This window comes from Chlamydotis macqueenii, chromosome 2 (genome assembly GCF_036417535.1).
Source record: "Chlamydotis macqueenii isolate bChlMac1 chromosome 2, bChlMac1.mat, whole genome shotgun sequence".
In the NCBI taxonomy this organism is placed as follows: Eukaryota; Metazoa; Chordata; class Aves; order Otidiformes; family Otididae; genus Chlamydotis; species Chlamydotis macqueenii.
Genome location: NC_141557.1, coordinates 88,657,667 through 88,678,523, shown reverse-complemented (window position 1 = coordinate 88,678,523; position 20,857 = coordinate 88,657,667). Strand labels below are relative to the sequence as shown.

The 20,857-nt window shown below is 36.2% G+C and overlaps 1 protein-coding gene across 1 annotated transcript in view; it reads right to left on the bottom strand.

The window, feature by feature from the left end:
• Positions 1–20,857, bottom strand: part of LOC147601720 (ATP-binding cassette sub-family A member 13-like) — a 145,943-nt gene that overhangs the window by 72,875 nt on the left and 52,211 nt on the right. Inside the window, exons 23-24 of the mRNA XM_086741487.1 lie at positions 20,325–20,555; positions 15,066–15,156 (exon numbers count right to left, since the gene is read on the bottom strand). Of these exons, the coding sequence (XP_086597613.1) occupies positions 15,066–15,156; positions 20,325–20,555 (322 nt within the window). The remainder of the gene's footprint in view (positions 1–15,065; positions 15,157–20,324; positions 20,556–20,857) is intronic.

Genomic DNA, 20,857 nt, shown 5'->3' with positions numbered 1-20,857 from the left:
TGAGGAGGACTACAAGGACTGCTGGCCAGATTGTCAGGCATCACACTGCGGGCTGTGAGTAGGGGTACTGGGTCCAACTGAGGAGCAGTTGGTTACTAGGGCTGTCCCTCAGGGGTGATGATGAGGAAAATGCTGATTAACAGTACTTGTTAGTACACACACACACATGTGCACATCTGCTTCTGGAGGGGATCCACACTGTTTGGAGGCATCTGTGGATCAGGCACTGGGGATGAGGAGAACCTCCTGGCAGCTCTCCAGAAGCACCGGGGACCCCAGCGGCACCGGGGAGCAAAGTCTCTGCTTAGGGAAAGGACAAGAAGCAACAGGCACCAGCTGGAACATGGAAAATTCTGACTTAATATATCAGGAAAAAAATTTTCACTGTGATGGTGACAACCAAAACTCAAAACAAGACTGGACAACATACTGAGTAACTTGCTGTTACTCGACTTGCTCTTCCAAGCTTCATATTCTCCGATTCTTTCAGATGCCAGTTAACTCTAAGTAATTAATTTTGGGTTTATTTATGGGAAAAAAAATCCAGTAGTTATTCTTTTAATTCTGCAACTGAATAACATTTCTTTTTTTTCCCTAGAAAATCCCATAGAAGAGAAATTCTGTTGTTAAGCAGTTCTAATCACAGACATATCTTGCTAATTTGACAGCTAACACAAATGGAATTTAGGATCTTGAATCTCTTTGGAGAGAAAAAGTAGCTACAAAATTCAGATCCTGGTTCAGTATTCGAGTGTCCCTATCAATAATGGTTACATTTTTGGCTTGGAACCTGTTTTTTCTATAAATTGGACTTGTAGGAGAAGATAATCTTAGTAAAGGAATCTTTTTTTTAAAGAGAAATTCTTATGAATGTATTAAGCTCTTGGAATTATTATGGTAAGTCTTTCAAGAGTTGACTCAATACAGAAACTGAGATTCTTGGAAGCAGAACAACTTTCAAGGGATTAGTGTTCTTAGAATAAAACAGATCCTGCACGTTTTTCCAGCTGAGCATCCCTGAAATTGTAAAATATACCATCTCTCATTTATCAAAGTAGTGAAATGCCAGAAAAGGAGCATAGAATGAGATATTTGCCATGGTCTTGGACATGTTCATAGATTATAAGCATGAAATATGAGTGAAAGATGCTTCAAAATATTTCCCCCTTTGAATCTCTGAAAGTGGACTATGACAACTACGTTCTGGGGGCAGAAAGGGAAATTAATGCTGCCATTCATTCTTTTTTTCTTGATAAATGAAGCAGAGAGAAATGATAACAAATTAATTCTGATTGCAATAGGAAGAGAAACTGTCATCCTGAATAAAAATAATTGTCAATTTTATCCAATATCCTGACTCTTACTCAATATTTCTAATGCTAGCTAGCCAAAATACATCACAAAATTCAATAAACTATTATATTAAAAGTATAAGTTTGCCTCAGGCACTTCTTTTTAAAATGATTTGTCTTCTCTATAAAAAAGTGTAAGTTTATTATTTAAAATTCTCATTGAAAAGGTGTGAAATGTCTTTCAAAATCATATCTAAATTTCAATCTTTGTGACCTTGAATTCCATTATTCCTTTGTGTTTCAGGTAAAAACCAAAAATCTTGTTTATCTGTTTTGAATTTATTCTTTTTGATGGTACTGGATATGCTCTTAAATCTTGCTTTAGGAGGCAGGTTATAGAAGTTTCCAATCTATTTTCTGCATAAATAAGCTCAACCTTTCAGTCTCCTCTTATAAAAATCTTTATAGTCCTAATCACCCTCACCACTTGCCCCAGGTCCCCTTATATTACCTCTGTATCAGTCTCAAGACACATTGTGTTCAACACAGCTGTCTATCAGATGTGGAAACACTACTGATTTATACAATAGCATTATGCATTCTTGTACTGATCTGCTTGTCTTTTGATGCATCATACAATTCTGTCTGGCTGTGTGGCCACACTGTGAAAAGCAGCCTGAATTGGGCTTTCCATAATTGACTCAAAAAAGCTTTCAAGATTCCCAAGGTATCAAATACTAAAAAGAAAAAGCTAAATGCTATTCCTGTGTACACTTGCCATTTAACCCTTCATCTTTCTTAATCCTACACGCTTAGTCAAATTTAATTTTCTTTTAACTAGAACCTACAAAATTAATTTTTGCTTCATAAAGCTTGTTACTAATTCACCACCTACATTTGGTAGGAGGCATAAAAGAAGCACGCATTTATAGGAAAAGAGTTTCTGATTACCACTGATGATCATAAAGCCTAGAAGTCAAGACCAGCTGACCTCCCAGTTATGAAGTCAATTTTTATGCAGAAAGCTTATGGAAATATTCTCATTAATAATTTAGATCATAAAATTAAAAATTTGACCCAACTGTTAGAAGCTGTCTTGCTTGACTTATAATTGCAATTATCCATGAGAAGTGCAATTATGTTCACAAGGCAGTTGTAATTCCCAATTCATCAAGCTTCTCTTTTGTATTATGGAGAAGATTTTTGCCACTTTCCAATTCATACAGTTAATATCAGGTACAGGGAAACAGAGCATAAGCCCTAAAATTTGGGAACCAAGATTTTGAAAATCCTTACCTATAGACTGCTCTAGAATTGGGAGCAGAACCAAAATTAATAGGAGTCTCTAAGTGGATATTACATGGTCTTTTTATAAAATAATGTAATTCTAAACTTTTTTTCATAGCACAATAAAATTAAGTAAAATGGGCTATGCAATGGCTATGTTAAGAGCCAGGAGTATACATTTTAAATTCTGCTTCTGTCGTTTTGGCTTTTAGACAAGTAATTTAGAGGAGGTCCAGATTTTGGAAGACAATTCTGGAAATGAAATACCTTGGCAAAACTTTTGAGCTAGCTCACATAAAACTGGGGGCATTTAGAAGCAGTGTATATTTATTAGCTAATCAGAAATTCTGTGCCAACGAGTAGTTCTAGGCTGAGCTACTTATCTGATATCATCCTGCATTTTAGCATATGCCTTACTGGTGTAGAGTTAGTGCTAGCCTACCAAGCTGTGCACAGCATTCCATTAGAAGAAATAAAAATGTCCTTCATCTTCTTACATATTTGTTTACTCACTTTGGTTTGGATGGGAAGGGACCTTTAAATGTTATCTACTCCAACCCCCCTGCAAGAAGCAGCGACATCTCCAACTCGATCAGGTTGCTCAGATCCCTGTCCCACCTGGCCTTGAACGTTTCCAGAGATGGGGCATCCACCACCTCTCTGGGTGGATGTAGCTTATGTGCTACAGCCACCTGTTTGATATACAGCAGAAGCACACACAGGCTGAATTGTGTGAACATTAATCACTTCTGTTAACCTGAGTCTTTTGTGAGTAATCTCAGCCCAGAAACCATCCAGCCTCACAGTGCATGAGCAGAGCAGCGAGCGGTTCTCAGAGCAGGTATGTAGCAAATGTAACAGATAAGCAGGGTCTGTCTAGCAATAGCTTTTGAAATAAGAGGAAAACTGAACCCCGGCAACTTCATTCAAACTACCCTCCTCTCCATTTAGAAGAAATAAATTCTAAAGTCAGGGCTAAACACAGCAGGTATGATCTACCCACAGCAATGTTTAAGAGGCTGAAGAACTGGTAAGGCACCGTTGTACCTAAATCTCTTAGAGGCAGGAACGTTTTACATTTGCCCTCACTCAATTGGTTGAAGAGGAGATACATCTGACCTTCACTGGCTAAATAAAAGACACAGTCATGTAAAGTGCTTTTGTGCAAAGGAAAAGTGTAAAACACACAGGAGTTAAAGGACAAGACCTTCATCTGCAAAATAATTTTCTTTACAGTTTCTTGCTGCATTGTTATCAAAACAGTGACAGAGGTGCATCCAAGCAACAGCATTTGATCATGGACATCACTGTTTGCATCCAGGATTTTCATTCAGATTTGTTTCAGGTGGTAAACACTTTGTACAAAGTCACATAAGGTGCATAATTAAATGGCAATGGAAAATACATTGCTAGTATCCACCAGAGAAAAGGGAAGAAACAAGACAGAGGTATAGCAGGTTTTTGTCCCCTTCCTTCCTGTTATTTTAGTTTAGTTTTTCACAAAGCACTCTGACATCATCCAAAAAAAGTCAATTCGTTAACAAAAAAAAATGAACTGCAGTTTGGTTGTTTTGTTGTTGTTTGGTTGTTTTTTTTTTTCTGTTGGGAGAGTAGGAACAGTTAAAATGAGGAATTTTCCAGTCACTGTTTCACATGAAATATAACTGATACAAACACTTCAAGCACTAATCTAAAATACTCCACTCCTCTTGCACAGTGATGCACCTTTACCCTACCTTCCACGGGATAGCTTTGGGATGGCTAAATAGCAAACTGAGAAATACTTAAAACCAGGACTAATTTTGGGGCACTGAATAACTCAACTGAATAGAAAATATTACAGACATCAAAATAACGAACTGAATAGAATACATTATCTAGATTCTCAACAGCTCATTAAACAGATATATTGCCTTTGCTGACACGAGCCGAGCAGTTGGAGATGAAAATGTGGAATCACAGCTTCAACACTGCAGACATCTCTTCAGCAAAAGACTACCCCAAAAAGACTGAGTCCTGCCGCCTAACCTCTTCAGCCTTCATACAGATTACTAAGTCAACTTGAACAGATACCTACAGCAGTTCAGCATCAGAGTATGCTGCTGCAAAGATCTACATAATAGTCAGAACAGGAGATTTTCATGTAAGAAAGAATCCAATTCAAGGTGTTCTTTCCAGGCATACCATAGCCTCATCCACATTTCATTTCATTTCATTTCAAGAACTTGCATTTTTTCAAAGTTAGAACATGCTATTACCTGTATTATAGAGACAAATAGGTGAGTACTATTGAATGTAAACCAAACAGGTTTTAAAATCATATACACTAGATAAAAACTAAAAAATCAGATATCAGTTTTCCTTTCCTCTATAGCTTCTCAGACATCCACAACTATTTATAGCAAACATTATAATGTTATCATATGAAGTATTAATTTAGGTATTTCTACTGCCCATATGAAATAAAAACAAGGTAAGCCAGGCCCTTGAATTCACATATAACTAATACTGAAATACACATAGCATTTCCCGACTATTTTAACCTTCTATTTAATGCAAGAACACCCAATCTCATACCACTGCAAAAACCCATTAATCTTTCTCTTCACTCATATCCAAATAACAGAAAAACCTCTAAAAGTATAAATGCCACACCATGCAACAGCACCTCATGTGTGGTAATAGATAAGAATTTTAGGACAGATGTGCATCACAGCCACTCTCAATTTTAGGGGTAAATTTAGGGAAGCAAAATTGTCCCAGTGGCATTTAGCAAGTAAATATGTTAAGTATAAAGCCAGTGAACTGAGATCTCTGTTTTAATTTATGGACCTGATTTATAATATGACCTTCCCAAATCTATTTGTCTTTTTATCTACTTATTGCATTCAGTCTTACAACTAGACTGCAAGCTGTCAAATGTAGTGAGAATCTGGATTTTTTTTTTTTTATCCTTACTATTAGTCCATAAGGTGTCTGGAAGAAGCAGGCTTGACTAGATTTGGTTTCCAAGGTACTGCTGCTAATATAATAAACAATAACAGCCACCACAACAGCTAGGAAAAAACCAGCACTCTGGTTGCTGCTGAAGTGTTAGCTGATGTCAAAACACCACTTCTTGTTTTCAGTAGTATGAAAACGGGTAGGCATGTAGCCATAACAGAAACTCCACTGAGTATATATTTATTTTTGATTGTAACTCCTTTAGTGAATAGCAGAAGCACCTACTCCAGTTATAAAAGCGCTGTCATAACTTTCAATGAAGGGAATTAATTTTCTTGTTTTTCTTGTTTTCTTCCCTTCTCCAGTCAGAACCACACAAATAGCGCACAAGCATAAAGAAATGAGAAACAATGGTGCTGCCTTCCTATCCATTAGCCTACAGACCCCAAAGAGAACCAAAAAGGGTTGTTAGACTGACAGTGAAGCTGGTTTGATGAATGGCCATTTAAAGTAGTCTGGTCCTGATGGAAGAGAAGGACACACTGCTGAATGCACTGTTTCCATAAGTCACAAATACAGAGTTTCATTTCTTGCTACAGCTGTGACTTTCAGTACCTAATACAATCTCTGTTGTTACATTTCCATGTTTTCTTCTGCTTTGCCTTGGTGTATACCTCTCGTCTACATTTTAGTTGAAGTTGCTTCCAGTCTAAATGACAGTGAAAAAGAAGCTGCAATTAAGCACTAAGTATTTTTTAGCTTTGTGTAGCGAACTCTACTGTGGCCAGAGAACCTTCATCATGATGAGATGGGTATATTCTTCAGAAATGACTAAAAGACAAATATTCAGCCAGTTGGACACAATCTTATCATGCCCTGAAAATAAAAAGTACTCTAATTTTGGGGCCTTAATTCTCTGATTCTGAGTTTCTACATGATTAACTTGCAACATTAACAAATATGCTAATTTCAAATTCCAGGAGATAATTTTCCAAATAGATATGCTTTTATTATAGTACTATCTCCCCTGAAGTGATGCACCTGCAATGAATTGCCATGTGGAGGCAGAGACAAGAGGAGGAATAGTTGAAAAACAGGCACAGAATGGTGGCTGCAAAATGGAAGGCTATTTGCACCTTATCTCTGTACAAGTACAAAAGTGGAGAAGTACAGTCTTTCAGAATTTCAAAAAAAAAAAGGATCCCAACTGATTTCATATTTGTGTGTGTGTGTATATATCTCTCTCTCAGACTTGGCAGAGACAAGAATACATTTGTACATGCACAGGCAAACATCCACCAGATACATCTTCTGCACTAGAAAGTACCCTTTTACTACAATGAGCAGCAAACTTTTTAAGATCAGTTCCTTTTCTTTGTAGAAGTCTAAATCAATACTCAGAAAGCTATTAGAATTCAACCCACTGGATTCAACCTGTAGACTCATGTTACAACATTTCAGGATTTAATCCAGTAGGGCTACAACCCACAGTACTTTTGCTGGATTTTGGTGAAGATTTAGTGAAACAGCAGGACAGCAATAAAATCTGAATGTTCTCTCTACCATGGCATTTAACATTAAGTGTTAGACAATGTTAAATATCTTAGCATTTTCAAAACTAGACAGACTAAACATAGGAAGAGTTGAAGGAACTACGTATTCAAATCAGGTGTTCTCAAGTACTTCCCACTGGTAACTTACTTCCCAGAAAGGGAAATTTTAAATTGTAGCTGTTCAGTATTATACTGCAGATGACTTTTGTTTTGCAGCTGCTCAGTTTGCAGTGAATGGCCTTTGAAGGCAGTGTAAAAAACACTCTGGAATAAGCCTCCTGGAATTGCTCAGAGAAAACTCAGACACCAAATGGAGCAAACCTCTTCAGCAGGGCCAAGGTTTCAACCTGACAGAGAAGGACATTCTTATCCACTTTGACTTTTACAATATTTGCAAGTATTAGCTTAACATGAACAAAGTACTTGGTCTAAAATATTGCAATTTCCATAATCAAGAATATTTTTAGACACTATCTCTACTGGAGTCATTCTTTTAACAATAAAATTATATCAAAGTTTGTGCAGGGAAACAATTCAAAACTGAAAGATGACTGAATTCTACAGGAGGCATGTTTTATTCAGACCTACAGCTATAGCAAACAATTGAAAAATGTATTTGGTGAATAATCTCTTTCCTCAGGCATTCTGCTGTCTCATAAATAGCGGTATTAAACAGCTATAAAGATCTTGATTAACAGAACCAACTGTTCCGTTTTTTCTAATGCCTTCAGTTAATATGGTAGCCTAGATAAACTGCAAAACAGAGCAAGAGACAGACAGAGAAAAAATTGTATGGGTAAAAATTTCAGCCTATACAAAAGTCCAACACCACATCTACGTATCATAAAGTCCCACATATATTTCAGATGAGGAATAAACTGGCAGCAGTGTAATATACAAATCTTATAAAGGTGTCACTTTGTGACCCATATAAATTTATTGCATGAATAATTAGCAAAAAGAAGAGCAGTCCTAAGTGCTGGCTGCTCGGCATACTGCCTTTCATACTGAATCTACTTCGGGTGTTGTCAGTGTAACTCCTAAAACAGAAGGAAGTACTAGCAAGTCTGAGGGAAAAAAAAGAGCCTGTATGAAGAAATACACTGTCAAGAAGAAATCAAAGAACGATTATAAGCAAGGTATAAGAGCTACACAGCTGAGATTATTTGATGACTTGGTTTTCAAGATGTTAAGGAAGTTCACAATCTAACAATTACCTTTGGACAAATAAAGCCTTCCTAGTGCTCCCACAACTATATGTATCCTTTGTCCTTCAACTCAAAGAAATATCTGAGCACAGTGGATGAGCCTCCAAGCTATTTAATTTCTGAAAGAAGCACTACTAATAACTAACATGACAAACAATCTAGATCATGACGAAGGCAAGGCAGTAGGTTGTTGGAAAAAGTAGATTCAAAATATTCTCATACATGCACATCCGGCAGCAAGAGCTGAGAGATGTCAATATCAAATACAATTTTCTTTTTAGAAGGTATTTGAGATATGTAGAAACTCAATATATAGTCATCAACATATATAGTCATCACATCACCATGTGTATCAGTTCTGGTGACCCATCACTTCAAAAAAGGCCTCTATGATGATTCTGTTTCTTCTAGGCAGGATAGAAAAGGCATCATCTCTTCCCTCATAAGATAGAGTGATGCAACATCTTTCCTCATTCATTTTCAATCAGTTGGGAACTGGAAATACTCAGTAAACTTCAGACCACAATTTGAAGTTTGGATCTATATCTACCACACAACATATTTCTTCAAGTATACCTTTTAGTCTAAATGAGATTCATATATTTTAAGAACAAGCTAAAAATACCAAATTACACAGTGAAGGAAAGCAACTAGTATGTGACACCAGTGATCTTTTATGGAATCACACTATTTCCATCAAAAGAATACATTAATGAACAATTAATATTCTTTTCAAAATAGAAGTTTCAGGAGGGACTATTGTTTTGTTCTCTGGTGCTTTAGCATTTGCAGAAAACTACAGTCTTTTTTTCAATTGATCCTTGTTTTTAGCAGCTGCTTTACTGACCATTTTTTTTTTTTTTTTAGAGCTGAAGGGAACAAAAGACCTCTGTGAGAAAGGCAGGCAGGGTTCACTTCTTTCATCTGCAGACAGCTAGGAGTTGAACATGAGGACAAGCAGGTGGAGAACAGGAAGTGGGTCGGCTTCTTGGTGTTGTAAGAGTATTTCCCTTTGCTAGAAAACAGCTGTCTTTCCATTGTTTTTCTAACAGCTCTCTGTCTGAGCATGTGTAACAGAGAGCCTAAGATGTTCATACTGTGGATGAAAAGCGGAAAAGGATCAGGCAGCAACCACAAGGAAACAAACTGGTAGGTAAAATGTTTAGAGGAAAGAAGAAAGTAGTGGAAGAAAAAAGTGAAACAGATTTGAGGTAAGCGGAAGAACCTGACCACTTACTTTCAGAAGGATAGAAGGAGTAACAGTTAGGCCCTTATTGAGAAAACACATTTATATAAACCTTAAGCAAGTAAGATGATCTTATTTTTGAGATCAGATATATTTTTGTGACTGATGATAGGTAACATTATAAAGATACTCCATCCTCATTCTATGCTTGAGACAATCCTGAAAGGGCGACAAAAGGAAAAGGAAGCAAAATTTAGAAAAGGTGAAATTAAGTTTTCAACATATGCTACAATGACAAGATTTCCTGCAAGAAACTAATTAAAACAACAATTAAAAAACCAAAGGAAAATATAATATACCCAAGATTTTTAGACCAGCTTTTTTGACACTTCTTTTTCAGGGTCTAGTGCTGAATTTAAGTGGTAGTGTTAGACTACCAAAAGACTGAAATGTATGCTGCATCTTCTCCTTATCAGTAGTTGAAAAAAATCTGAAAATTTTAGTATCAGTCTCATGTCAGTAGCCACTTCTTCTAAACAGAGCCACTGCTACTTATTGTCCACAGTTTTCTACTCAGAAATCAAGTTACACTTTGCAAGGTGGAGCATTAAAGTCATTCTTAGATCCTTTTAAGTGAATTATATAGGGAAATGAAAGAAGAGAGTTCCACTTAAAAACTAATGTTTTCAAATATATTATAATAGGTACTCTGTCAACTCTTATTTTGTAATTACAGGGAACCCAATGTGTCATAGTGGATTAAAACCTCCTCTCTAAGAACAGAATAAACCACTTGATCACCTATCAACAGACACCAAATTCCACTCTGTTACCAATGTGCAGAAATCAATAACACCTTTTACTGTAGCATATTTTCTGCAAAGGCCTCAGGCTTGTGTCAAATGCACCAGGAGAGGAAATACACTTCCCTGGGTAGACGAACTCCAACTGTTAATTAATATCTAGGAGAAGTGCCTGCCTTTAGCTTCCAAATATTTGTTTCTCTTCTTTCTTCCTTTATTCTATTTATCATTTCTTACCCTATAAATTTAGAACTATTCCTTAATAGAAAATATTCTCCTTGCATAAAAAAGGCTTTTTTAGCAAATCACTTCTTTATCTTCTTTTTGATAAATGACATTAACTGAGCCCTGATGGTGGCTTTATAAGGACTTCACCTCCAACTCTTCTGTGTTGCTTTTCCAAATTCTTAACTTTTCCTTCAACATTCAAACTTAAAAACATGGATGTAAAAGTTGTACATAGTATTGTAGCATCAGTCTCATCAATTTTGTGCTGACAGTCAAGATGATCTCTTCACATCCTTTTGTACATGAAATTGAAATATAAATCATCTTAGCCATACTGTCTTAAAATGCTTTTTCACTAGGATTAGTAATCAGTGTTTTCCAGGATATTACTCCCCATTACACAGATTTGCCTAGCATTTGACTTAATTTAAACACACTTTATTTAAAACAGATTCAGCTTTTCAGGTGATCTAACTCACTCTTTAGGACTGGTCTGACTTACTACCATTCTACCAATCCCTTGCAGCAGTCACTTTTTTTTTTTTTTTTCATAAGCAAGCTTATATCTACTCCAGTATCACTGATTGAAATAATCAAAAGGCAGAGCTGAAACTATGGAGTCTAAAATTCACTGAAAGCTCTTCAGTTTGATGTTTTGCTATTGATGACTGCTTTTGTCAGCTACAATTGCTTAATTAAATCAGCTTTCAAATGTGCTTTCTAAGTATTGCATATTGTTATCTCTTAAATTCTAATAGAAGCAATGTAACATTTTGTCTGACATCCTTCAAAATGGCTAATACCAGTTGCTTCAGAGAAAGGTTTAAGCAGCCATAAAAATTAGTTATGCATCAACCTGCTTCCACTCCAGCACTTTCAGTGGCTAACTATCCAAGAAGTTCAAAGATATATAAGGTTTAATAGCAGTTCTGTTACTATAGCTATTAATGTTATATATATGCTAATAACGACACTTTTGCTTTTTCAAACATATTACCACAATCTTAGTTTCCATAACATTTTATGGCAATGAATTTCAAATTTTATGTATCACTGTGTGAAAAATACAATTTTATCCATTTTGAATTTTCTACAGTTTAGTTTCACTATCTGTCAGGTTCCAACTGTATTTTTCTGCCAGAAGATATTAGTTTCATAGTTGGTATCCCACAAACATTTCTAAGACAGAGAATAATATAAAATTAATTAATTTGGCTTTTCAGCAAGATATCTAAAGAACTTAGTTCTGCAGTATTTGTCCCTTAACTATCCAGTTACCCCATTCTGTAGCCTATTGTCTGCTTTTGCATATGCTCAGCATATTTTGTTATATATCCATGGATGGCTAGTCACCCCTTAGACTTGCTCTTAGCTTTCCAGGTTATTTTGTACACACAGTGCCTGATGCAGTTTATGATAATTTTATTGGACTCCATAGAGTTGGTTTCTCCATTTTCTCAAGGCTATTTGGCTCCAATGATCCTGTCATGCAGTCATTGCAAGCTCAGTTCTAACCTTTTTTCTGCATGCACTTTGTAGATCTACAAAACAATAACCATCACTTCTGTGCCTTAGCTGTGTAGAAATTAATTATGCACATCTGTATTGTAATATATAGAAGTATTATGCCTGCACACATAGGCATTCCTTAACTTAAAAATAAAACTTTCACTATTCTCCCCAAAAGGTGAGTTATATTGCATTTTTTTAATTGTAATAAAACTAAGAATTACAAGTAAAACTTCCACAAAGAAAATTTAAACCACTAGAAATTACACAGTGTGCTTTGTATCTTTAAAGTTACCAATATAAAATTGTTACAATTAATTTAATTAATGGACTGCTACTTACCTCTAATATTTGCATTTAGGAAGGGTCAAATAATTCTGAGGTTTTTTTTACATTATTGTGGTGTGTTGTCCCTGGCCAGCATCAAAACACCACAGAGCTTCTTGCTCATACTTCCCCTCCTCCAGCAGGATAGGGGAAAGAATAGGAAGATAGAAAGCAATGGGTCAAGATAAAGACAGTTTAAGAAGGAGTGGAGGAAAAAGAAAGAAAAAAAAGAAACCAACAAAAAACCCAAGCAATGCAAAGGCAATCACTTGTCAGCTCCCATAAGCAGACTGAGGCTCAGCCAGTCTGGCAGCAATGGCTACCTCCCCCGAAAAACTCTCCCCTCACTTTTTATTGTTGCGTGTGACGCTCTGGTCAATCTGGCTCAGCTGTCCAGGTCATGTCCCCTCCCAGCTTCTTGCTCACCCTCAGCCTACTCATCACAGGGAGGGGGTGTAGAATGGGAAAACGAGAAAGCCTTGACTCTGCAAGTACTGCTCAGCGACAGCCAAAATGCTGTCCTGTTATCAACACTGTTTTAGTCACAAATCCAAAACACAGCACCATAAAAGCTGCTGTGAAGGAAATTAACTCCATTCCAGCCAGATCCAGTACAATAAGACACTGTAAAACACAACTAGAAATTACCAAATCTCTGACTTCAGTGAGGTACTGTCATATATTGCTGAAGTAATGTCTCTTGCCTGTTTTTGGCATTGGTCATCAGCCTAAATCATGTACTGATTTTTTGTGGTTTCATCTAAAAAGGGACACACATACTGCTCCACTACACCTCCTGGTCTGGGAGACAAGAAGAAACATTTTGGTTTCTACACAGTCCTGATGCCTCAAGGGCTCAGTACCAGTAAAGGATAGCCAATACCCGTCCTTGCGCTCAGACTCATGCTTTGTCAAAGCAGCTCTCTAATCCAAATTCTTTTACAAATCAAATAGCAGCATCCTGTGATCTTCTCAATAACCCAGCTGTTTGCTCTAGGGGGTTTTGAAAATTCATTTGACTACTTTGACAACAGAAAGTTTGACTGCCTTTGAATTTGCTTTCAAAGACAAAATTATACAGGTCAAGCTATTGCCCATGGAGTGTTCTGGTTAGCTTTGACAATGATGGATACCTTTCATGACCATTTCCCAGATCCCTTATGCCTACACTTCACAATTGCCCTTAATGATGAATGACAGTCATCTGCAATGAATGACAATTTTCCAGTACTCTCATCCCCAAAGAAATGGCATTATCATCACATTTTCTTGCTGTAATTTATCAGATTGAAAAATACGGTCTCTGATTACTAGATTCTTTATTAATGTAACAACTTGAACAAATACTAAGTTATGTGTTTTGAAATGTGGATGGTAAAAGATATCAAGTTGTTAGGTATAGTATACTCTGTTTTCATTACTTTAGGAACTGTAAATCTTACTCTGTAATGAAAATGCAATATGGAGAAGACAGGCTGTTTTGATTTGAAATTAGTTCAGGTATCCTAGCTGAGCCTTGAAGAAATACACAACTGACTGTTATGAAATAAAGGGATCTTCAAAGCTGTATTTTGAAAGGAAGTCTTGTTCTCACCACTCCCAGGAGTGGATATTTTATTTGTTTAGTGAGGGCTTTTGCTATATAGTTACATCTTCACTGATTAAGGAGAGACAGCAACGGTTCAGCAAAAAGGCCCTCTGGAAAAACTCATGCAGTCAAGTTTGTTCTTTGTGAGAAAAGATCTCATCTTTGGTCACAATTCTTGCCACTGATTACTCATTACTGGCAGTTCCAATTTAATTTCTCTTAACAAATAAAAGAACCTTGGTTCAAAATTATTATTTTCATTACTGTAACAACGAAGGTCCTCAGTCACAGACTAGGACCACTCTGTGCCTGTGTTCTATAGAAACAAAACAAAAAGGATTGCATATAGAACAAAATATTTGACATCTAACTGAAGACAACTATAATCTAGACATAAATCATCAAATAGAAAGAAACATGGGAAGTATAGAAGTATGAGAATCCCAGGAACAATGAGAAAATATTGATGAGCTTGATGGGCACTGTCGTTAGAGAACTTGAGTCTTGCATTTTGCAAGGTATCACATTAGTGACTTCTAAGAAGAGTTTTTAAGGAGAACAAGCTTCCTAAGTTTTCAGACACGTTAATGAGGGCCTCCTTTCAGGCTTGCAGGGCAGGAAAATAGAAAGCACAAAGTGACTTGTTTTAAAACAGCTGTGTAAGGGAACCTGAAATAATATGCTTGAGAGGAAAAATGAGGGCAACAGCTTTTTTTTTTTTTTTTTTGCACATGGATGGAGATACATGCACCTTAGATTTTATATCTGTGCTACATCTCAGCAATATTTATCCATTGTCAGTATGAGTCAAAGAGGGTAACTAATTGCCAGGGACTGGTAGGAAGCAGTACCTTAGTGCTGATGCAGTGAGAAAATGATTGTGTGCATGTGTACACATACTAGAAGGGTGGGAAGGTGACTGCGAAGTGATACAGAGGTGAATCACAGTAGACATATAAAAACCTGCTACCCAAGGCAAATCATGTCACATACACAAAAAGAGGATTACCAGATGGTAGCAGACAGTATTCTCCATTTACTTGTGGATTCCTCAACTCTGGAAATTTCGTGCATGTTTATCTTTATGTTTGTGATCTTTATATGTCTGCCTGCTTCAGAAGGTATGTAATTTTCTACTTACAGGCTGATTCAGCACCATTCTTATGGTCCAGGTGTGCTCCCTGTGGAACACAGGTCATCTTCTCTGAGTCCTGCAGTAGCTTCAGAAATACCTTTCGTGAAATAGGAAAAAAAAATTTAGAATCCATGTTCTAAAAACTGCTTTATATATATATATATATCAAACCATCCAGATTGTCAGATAGTAGTAGTGGCTGCTGTAGCCACCCTGCTGGAATATGACTATAAAATTAGTCAAGCTCTCCAGTGGAGGAATCTTGGGGATAAAAGGAAAGGAATAAACATCAAAAGATACAAAAGTATCTTTGCACAGCATTGTTGGTGCATGCACACTACTGTCTGCAAAGATGGGCTGCCCTTGATTGACATTTTATGCTCCTAAGCTGCGGCACAGTTTTTACCAAGTGCATATTGACAGCTTGAAGTCTTTTCTGGTACTCTAGCTAGAAATCTGTGGATGCAACTGGAATTGCTACCATAGAATTCTAGTTGTACAAGTACGACTAAATCTAATGTACAAAATCCTACAGAACTGAGAATCCACAGAGCTCTGGAAGTGTCCATAGACTTATGCAAGCATGTGGGCAATAATGCTATCGGTTGAAAAACATTTAAAGGACAATGCAGTCATCAGGAACAGCCAACATTAACAAAGTCATGTTTAGCTAATACTATGGAGAAGACTGGGCAACAATGCATGTTTTGTAGCAAAACCATTAGCATACATACGCCAAAGTGGAAGAAGATGATAGGATCCTGTTACCTAAAATCACTGCGGGAAAAGCTGAAATGATTTTTTTGTAAAAGTAACAATCCAAAATCTTCACTAGAGTAAAATTGTAAGGGTTGAATCTTCCTAAGCATGGGGGGACACATCAGAAGGGAGTTAAAGATAACATTTTTTAAAAACAACTTCATAATCACAAGATCTATTTAAATGGTATATACACTTTGCCAAACAGATTTGTGTTCGACCTGCTACTTCATGCTTAATCATATTTCACAGTTCTGTCCACATAAAGTAATTTGAATTTCATAGAGATGTATTTCATTTATCAGTCCCTCAGCCTTGCAGAAGCTTGGAACAGCTTTCCTAGCGAGTCGGTTATTAATACTCACTACAGTTCTCAAAAGCTCAAATGAAAAATAAAATTAATATTTTCTTATCTTAATCTGAACTGCAATTTAAATAGTGATCTAGAAACTTCAGATAAAAAGAAATAAAAGAAAAATTAACAGGTACCACAAGCATCTCTAGTTGAACAGCAAAAGTACAACCACGTTTTGCTTTCTCTTGATGAAAGCTTTGTCTTATTTTCTCTTATCTGTTTGAATCGAGCTGCAAGATTTAGATAATAACCACAGTGCGACTTTCAGAAATCATTAAGAAACCATTTATTTATTCCCACAAAAGAACCTGATATCAGCTATTAAAAAAAAAATTCCTTGTTTCCAAGGAGCTCATATGATAGACAATAAAAATCAGTCAATTTGAAGTACTTTATAGTTGTGGAAAGATATTTCTTGATTTGCTACGGTCTGACTGTTACATAAACTGTATTTTGCTTAGTCAATATAATTGCCATTTAACAGTGGTTATTGATTGCGTTTGTTACCTACCAGCTTTCGGGGAACACTCTTGGATGTTAACAACTGCAAGGCCAGAAGAAATTAATACCTCCTGACATTTCTATTTTAGACCCTGGAGAGAGATCCTTACTGGTCATTAGGGACCATATTGTACAGAAGAAATGACAATTTATCTAATGTTGCACAAGATATTGTGGATAGAAGTAGTATTAGCCTAACCATGTTATTAGCAGAAATATTTCCTTTCAAGAAATATTCATCTTCCATTTGGGAAACGTTTACATTCTGCGTAATTCAGCATCACTGAATTTTCTTCAGTAACTGAGCAGTACCAGGGCAAGTATCCCTGGGAAGTTTCTAAGTTTTAAACCTATGTATGTAACCCATATTTTACCTTAAATAACTTTTCTATGTAGAAGCCAATTTTCCTCTTACTACATTTTTATTCAGATTGTTTTTGTAATTTCTTCCAGGCAGTCCACCCTCATTATAGCCTTCTATAGCTACAAGTGTGTCTCACTAAGCAGAACAACGCAAAAGCAGTATTAGAACCATTCGCTGTGGATGACTGTTGACTGAGGAACTTTTGCAAGCAGGTCAATGTTTATCCACTAAACAGGAACACTTCTGACCGTCACAGTTAAATACACGCACACAGAGGGAGACAGACACTTGGCACAGCTCAAAGCTGTAGGAAGAATCTCTGTATGCTATCGAGGAAAAGGCTTAAAATAGGTAAGGAGCAGCATGGCTCACTTCCAGCGCTTGCCCCTGTGAGCTTGCTCCAGGCCAAGCACGGAAGGATGACTTCAGCCACTCTTGGGGATGGAGAGAGCAGGTAGTCGTATTGGCTGTTCAGAAGGACTGACCTACTTGCAAGCAGCAGACACTGCCCTGGCTGCTTCTTTCAAACCACCAGGTCAGTAGGTATAGGAAGTGCTTTTTTCCCCTCTAGCAAAAAGGTCTGGCTAGATGGCAACACTACAGTGAAATAGATTAATATGATTGTACCTTTATTTTATGTTGTTAAAGCACTCTCAACAAAACTGAATCTCATTAGAAGCTACGTAGTGTTTTAAGGCTTAAGTATTTCAAGGAGGTTTATGGCTCTCCCTAGAAAGTTTTGGGGCAAACCTTCTGGTCATTTCAAGGAAGAGAATTTAAAGTAGTACTCCATTAATAGGTATTTCAATACATCTTATTTTGCAAAGATATTTCAATGGTTTTGTTCTATCCTCAAAGCAAAGCAAGAAAGCAATAAGCTTTGAAACCTCCAGAGTTGCCAGCTCTCCTCCAGAGAGCTTTCTTATACACTTAATTTAATTAACCATCCTTCTATCCTCCTTTTGGTTCTGCTAACACTCTTTGGATTACAAGCATTATAAAGTAGACAAATACAAGCGGTTTGAAAATATATTTAAGACCTAAGATGAAGCTAATATAATATTAGTGAGATTTGAAAATGTCAGGAACTGATTTTGCTACAACTTCAAGATTCCTGTAAAGTATGAATGGAAGCCTGCTTTCCCTTGAAGAGTAAGATTTTTAGAGAGCGTGAGTGTCCCTCAGACTGAAAAAGAATAACGGCAAGTATATGAGAGAATGAAAAGAAAGGATAAAATAAAAATTATAACACATTTCTTCTTTAAAGTTAGAGTTCTTTGTTTCCAGATTGAATTGTTTGAATAGACTAAATAGCGCTATTATGTGCTATCCATTTAGTTGCCAATGCAAAGAGGCTTTTGATAAGAAAATGGAGAACTGAGGTTGTAACAACGACTAATGATTCGATGCAGAGATGACAGAAATCACCCCAAATTAATGCATTAAGTCTTCAAGCCGAAGAATGATACATCAATATCTAATACCACCTTTAAAGCTTTTTTTAACCTCCCCTGCAAAAAACAACGAAAAGTAAGCTTTTAACTGAATAACAGACGCAACACACTGGGGGAGCTTCCTCATATATGATGACAACTTCACATTTACTTTACAGATGCCAGGTCTGGAAAGTCCTATGATATCCCACAGGGACATAATAAAAAAAAAGTTCTCAATATATATTACCTCAAAATCTATAAAGTTTGGCAGTGAACAGTATTCTTTCTTATAGCATGTTAATCACTCTATATAATTTGAAAGAAACTAACAATTTTTCAATGAGCTTTTTCAATAAGCTTTTGACTTGACTCATAAAATTGTATAGCTGGAATGTGATTTACTTTATAGCATTATGTAAAATGTTTATTAAACTGGTATGATTTATTTTCCTCCCATTGCCATAACAAATGCTTGCCACGTTAGCTTTATGTACTGTGGTCATCTATAAGAGAAGCACTGAAGAGACAATTTTTTTTTTTCTTTATAAATAACTCAGTTGTATAGAGCTTAACTTCAAAGGAAACCACATACTTGGTGGAAGAACATTCTTTGAACTGCAGTTTAAAAACAAATGTGCAAAACTAGATCCTTTATGTTTGTGCAGGATCCTAAAGACCTATGTAGCAAATCAATGTAGTCCTAAAGATGTCTCCTGATGGACTACTTCAGGATATAGCAGCTCCATGTGGTCATGTAGTGGTTCAATAAATTTAATGAACAATTGTCATTTCAGGTTTACTTGCATTATTGGGGTTCTATTTACATTTTTTTCCATAGATTACATAAGACGAACAATTCTAAACTTGCAAAACCACTGATGCAGTTTCAAATATCTGACCCTATTAATTCCAATATGTATAGCTCATTCATCAAAAAATACAATGCATAAGTGATATCTGACAGGCCATAAAGTGTATCATCTTCATAAAACCAGGAAAGATGAGCATCTTCTCTGTGAGATGTTGTGTTCCAGCTGACCACATTACTACATCATATAATCTCATACATTTCCAGGGAACAGAGGGAGAAGGGAAACATCCCTTTTCTATACTAAGTATTTATTGCTATATATTAAAAAATATCACTCTACGGGAATCTGCATTTCATTATTTTTGAGGGTTTTTTTTCTAACATATATTAAATTTTCTGTTAGAAAAGAGTCCAGCCTTGCCTGTCTTTAACACTATAGGTAATCACTGCAGAAATCAGTTTCACAAAGTGATACTGAATGAATTGAAAGAGATGTGCTCTGTGCATCAAAAAAAAAATACTGACATTAGTCTCCTATTATCACTTGAATAAGTGGAAAAAATATATTTTTCAGAGATCTATAATATAGATGTTTGTATGTCAGAGAGTATTCTCAGCAATTTTTTTTTGTGTCCCAAGAGCTATCCAAACTGAACCTTCAGCCTTGTAATTGCAAAGATCATTCCAATGCTAGAGATTCAGAACAACAACAGTGGTTCTTATTGAATCAATAACACATTAAATTTTCCTTAAGTAAATATAGAAACAAACACTTAAGAATTGTACAGTTCCTCACTGTTCACATCAGATTCCTGAAATAAGAAATAAGTCATAGTAGAGTGGGTGCTGAAATTAACAGTACAGCAAAACTATAAAGTATACATTTTGGCTGAGGTTTTGTTTGTTTTTCTTTTTTTCAGAAAACATGCTTCTCACAAGAAACTGTTGTGAAATGTTAAAGATACAATAAGAGAAGCTGAACGGTAGTACAGGGTTCTCTAACCAAGAAAACTCCATTACACAGAAAAACTAAAAGTACCTCTTCCAAGGTGGTGTCAGAAATGCCATAGCCAGTCACATGTAGATAGTGAAGGCTTTGATCCAAATCCTGAAAAAGACCTTTAAAAGAGGTCTTGTCTGCCCCTTCTGGAATCACATAGGTCAGCTCAGTCCCACTGTTCTCTTTCAAGAAGGCTTCTGGAATGTGGGTCTGTACCAAAGATGTGACTCGAACAGTATGCTTAGGATCCTGGATTTCAAACACAGAGGGCTATGAGGAAAGAAAGATAATAATGTACACACAAAAAAAAAATGTTACCAGAAGTACGGGACTTGATAGTAGAATTCAAACAGGAAAATTTCCTCTTATGAAACTGCATTAAACCTGGAATGCAAAGACTACTTCCCAGGAACAAAGAGTGAGTCAAAGCCCTTTTCAGCTAAATACTGAAATTCATCATTTTCAAAGATGTCATTGTGTTATTCTAAATAATAATAATAGAAGTAGTAGTAGTAGCAGCAGCAGCAGAAGTAATCATAGTAATAATAATACCACCCAAAACAACCAAAAAA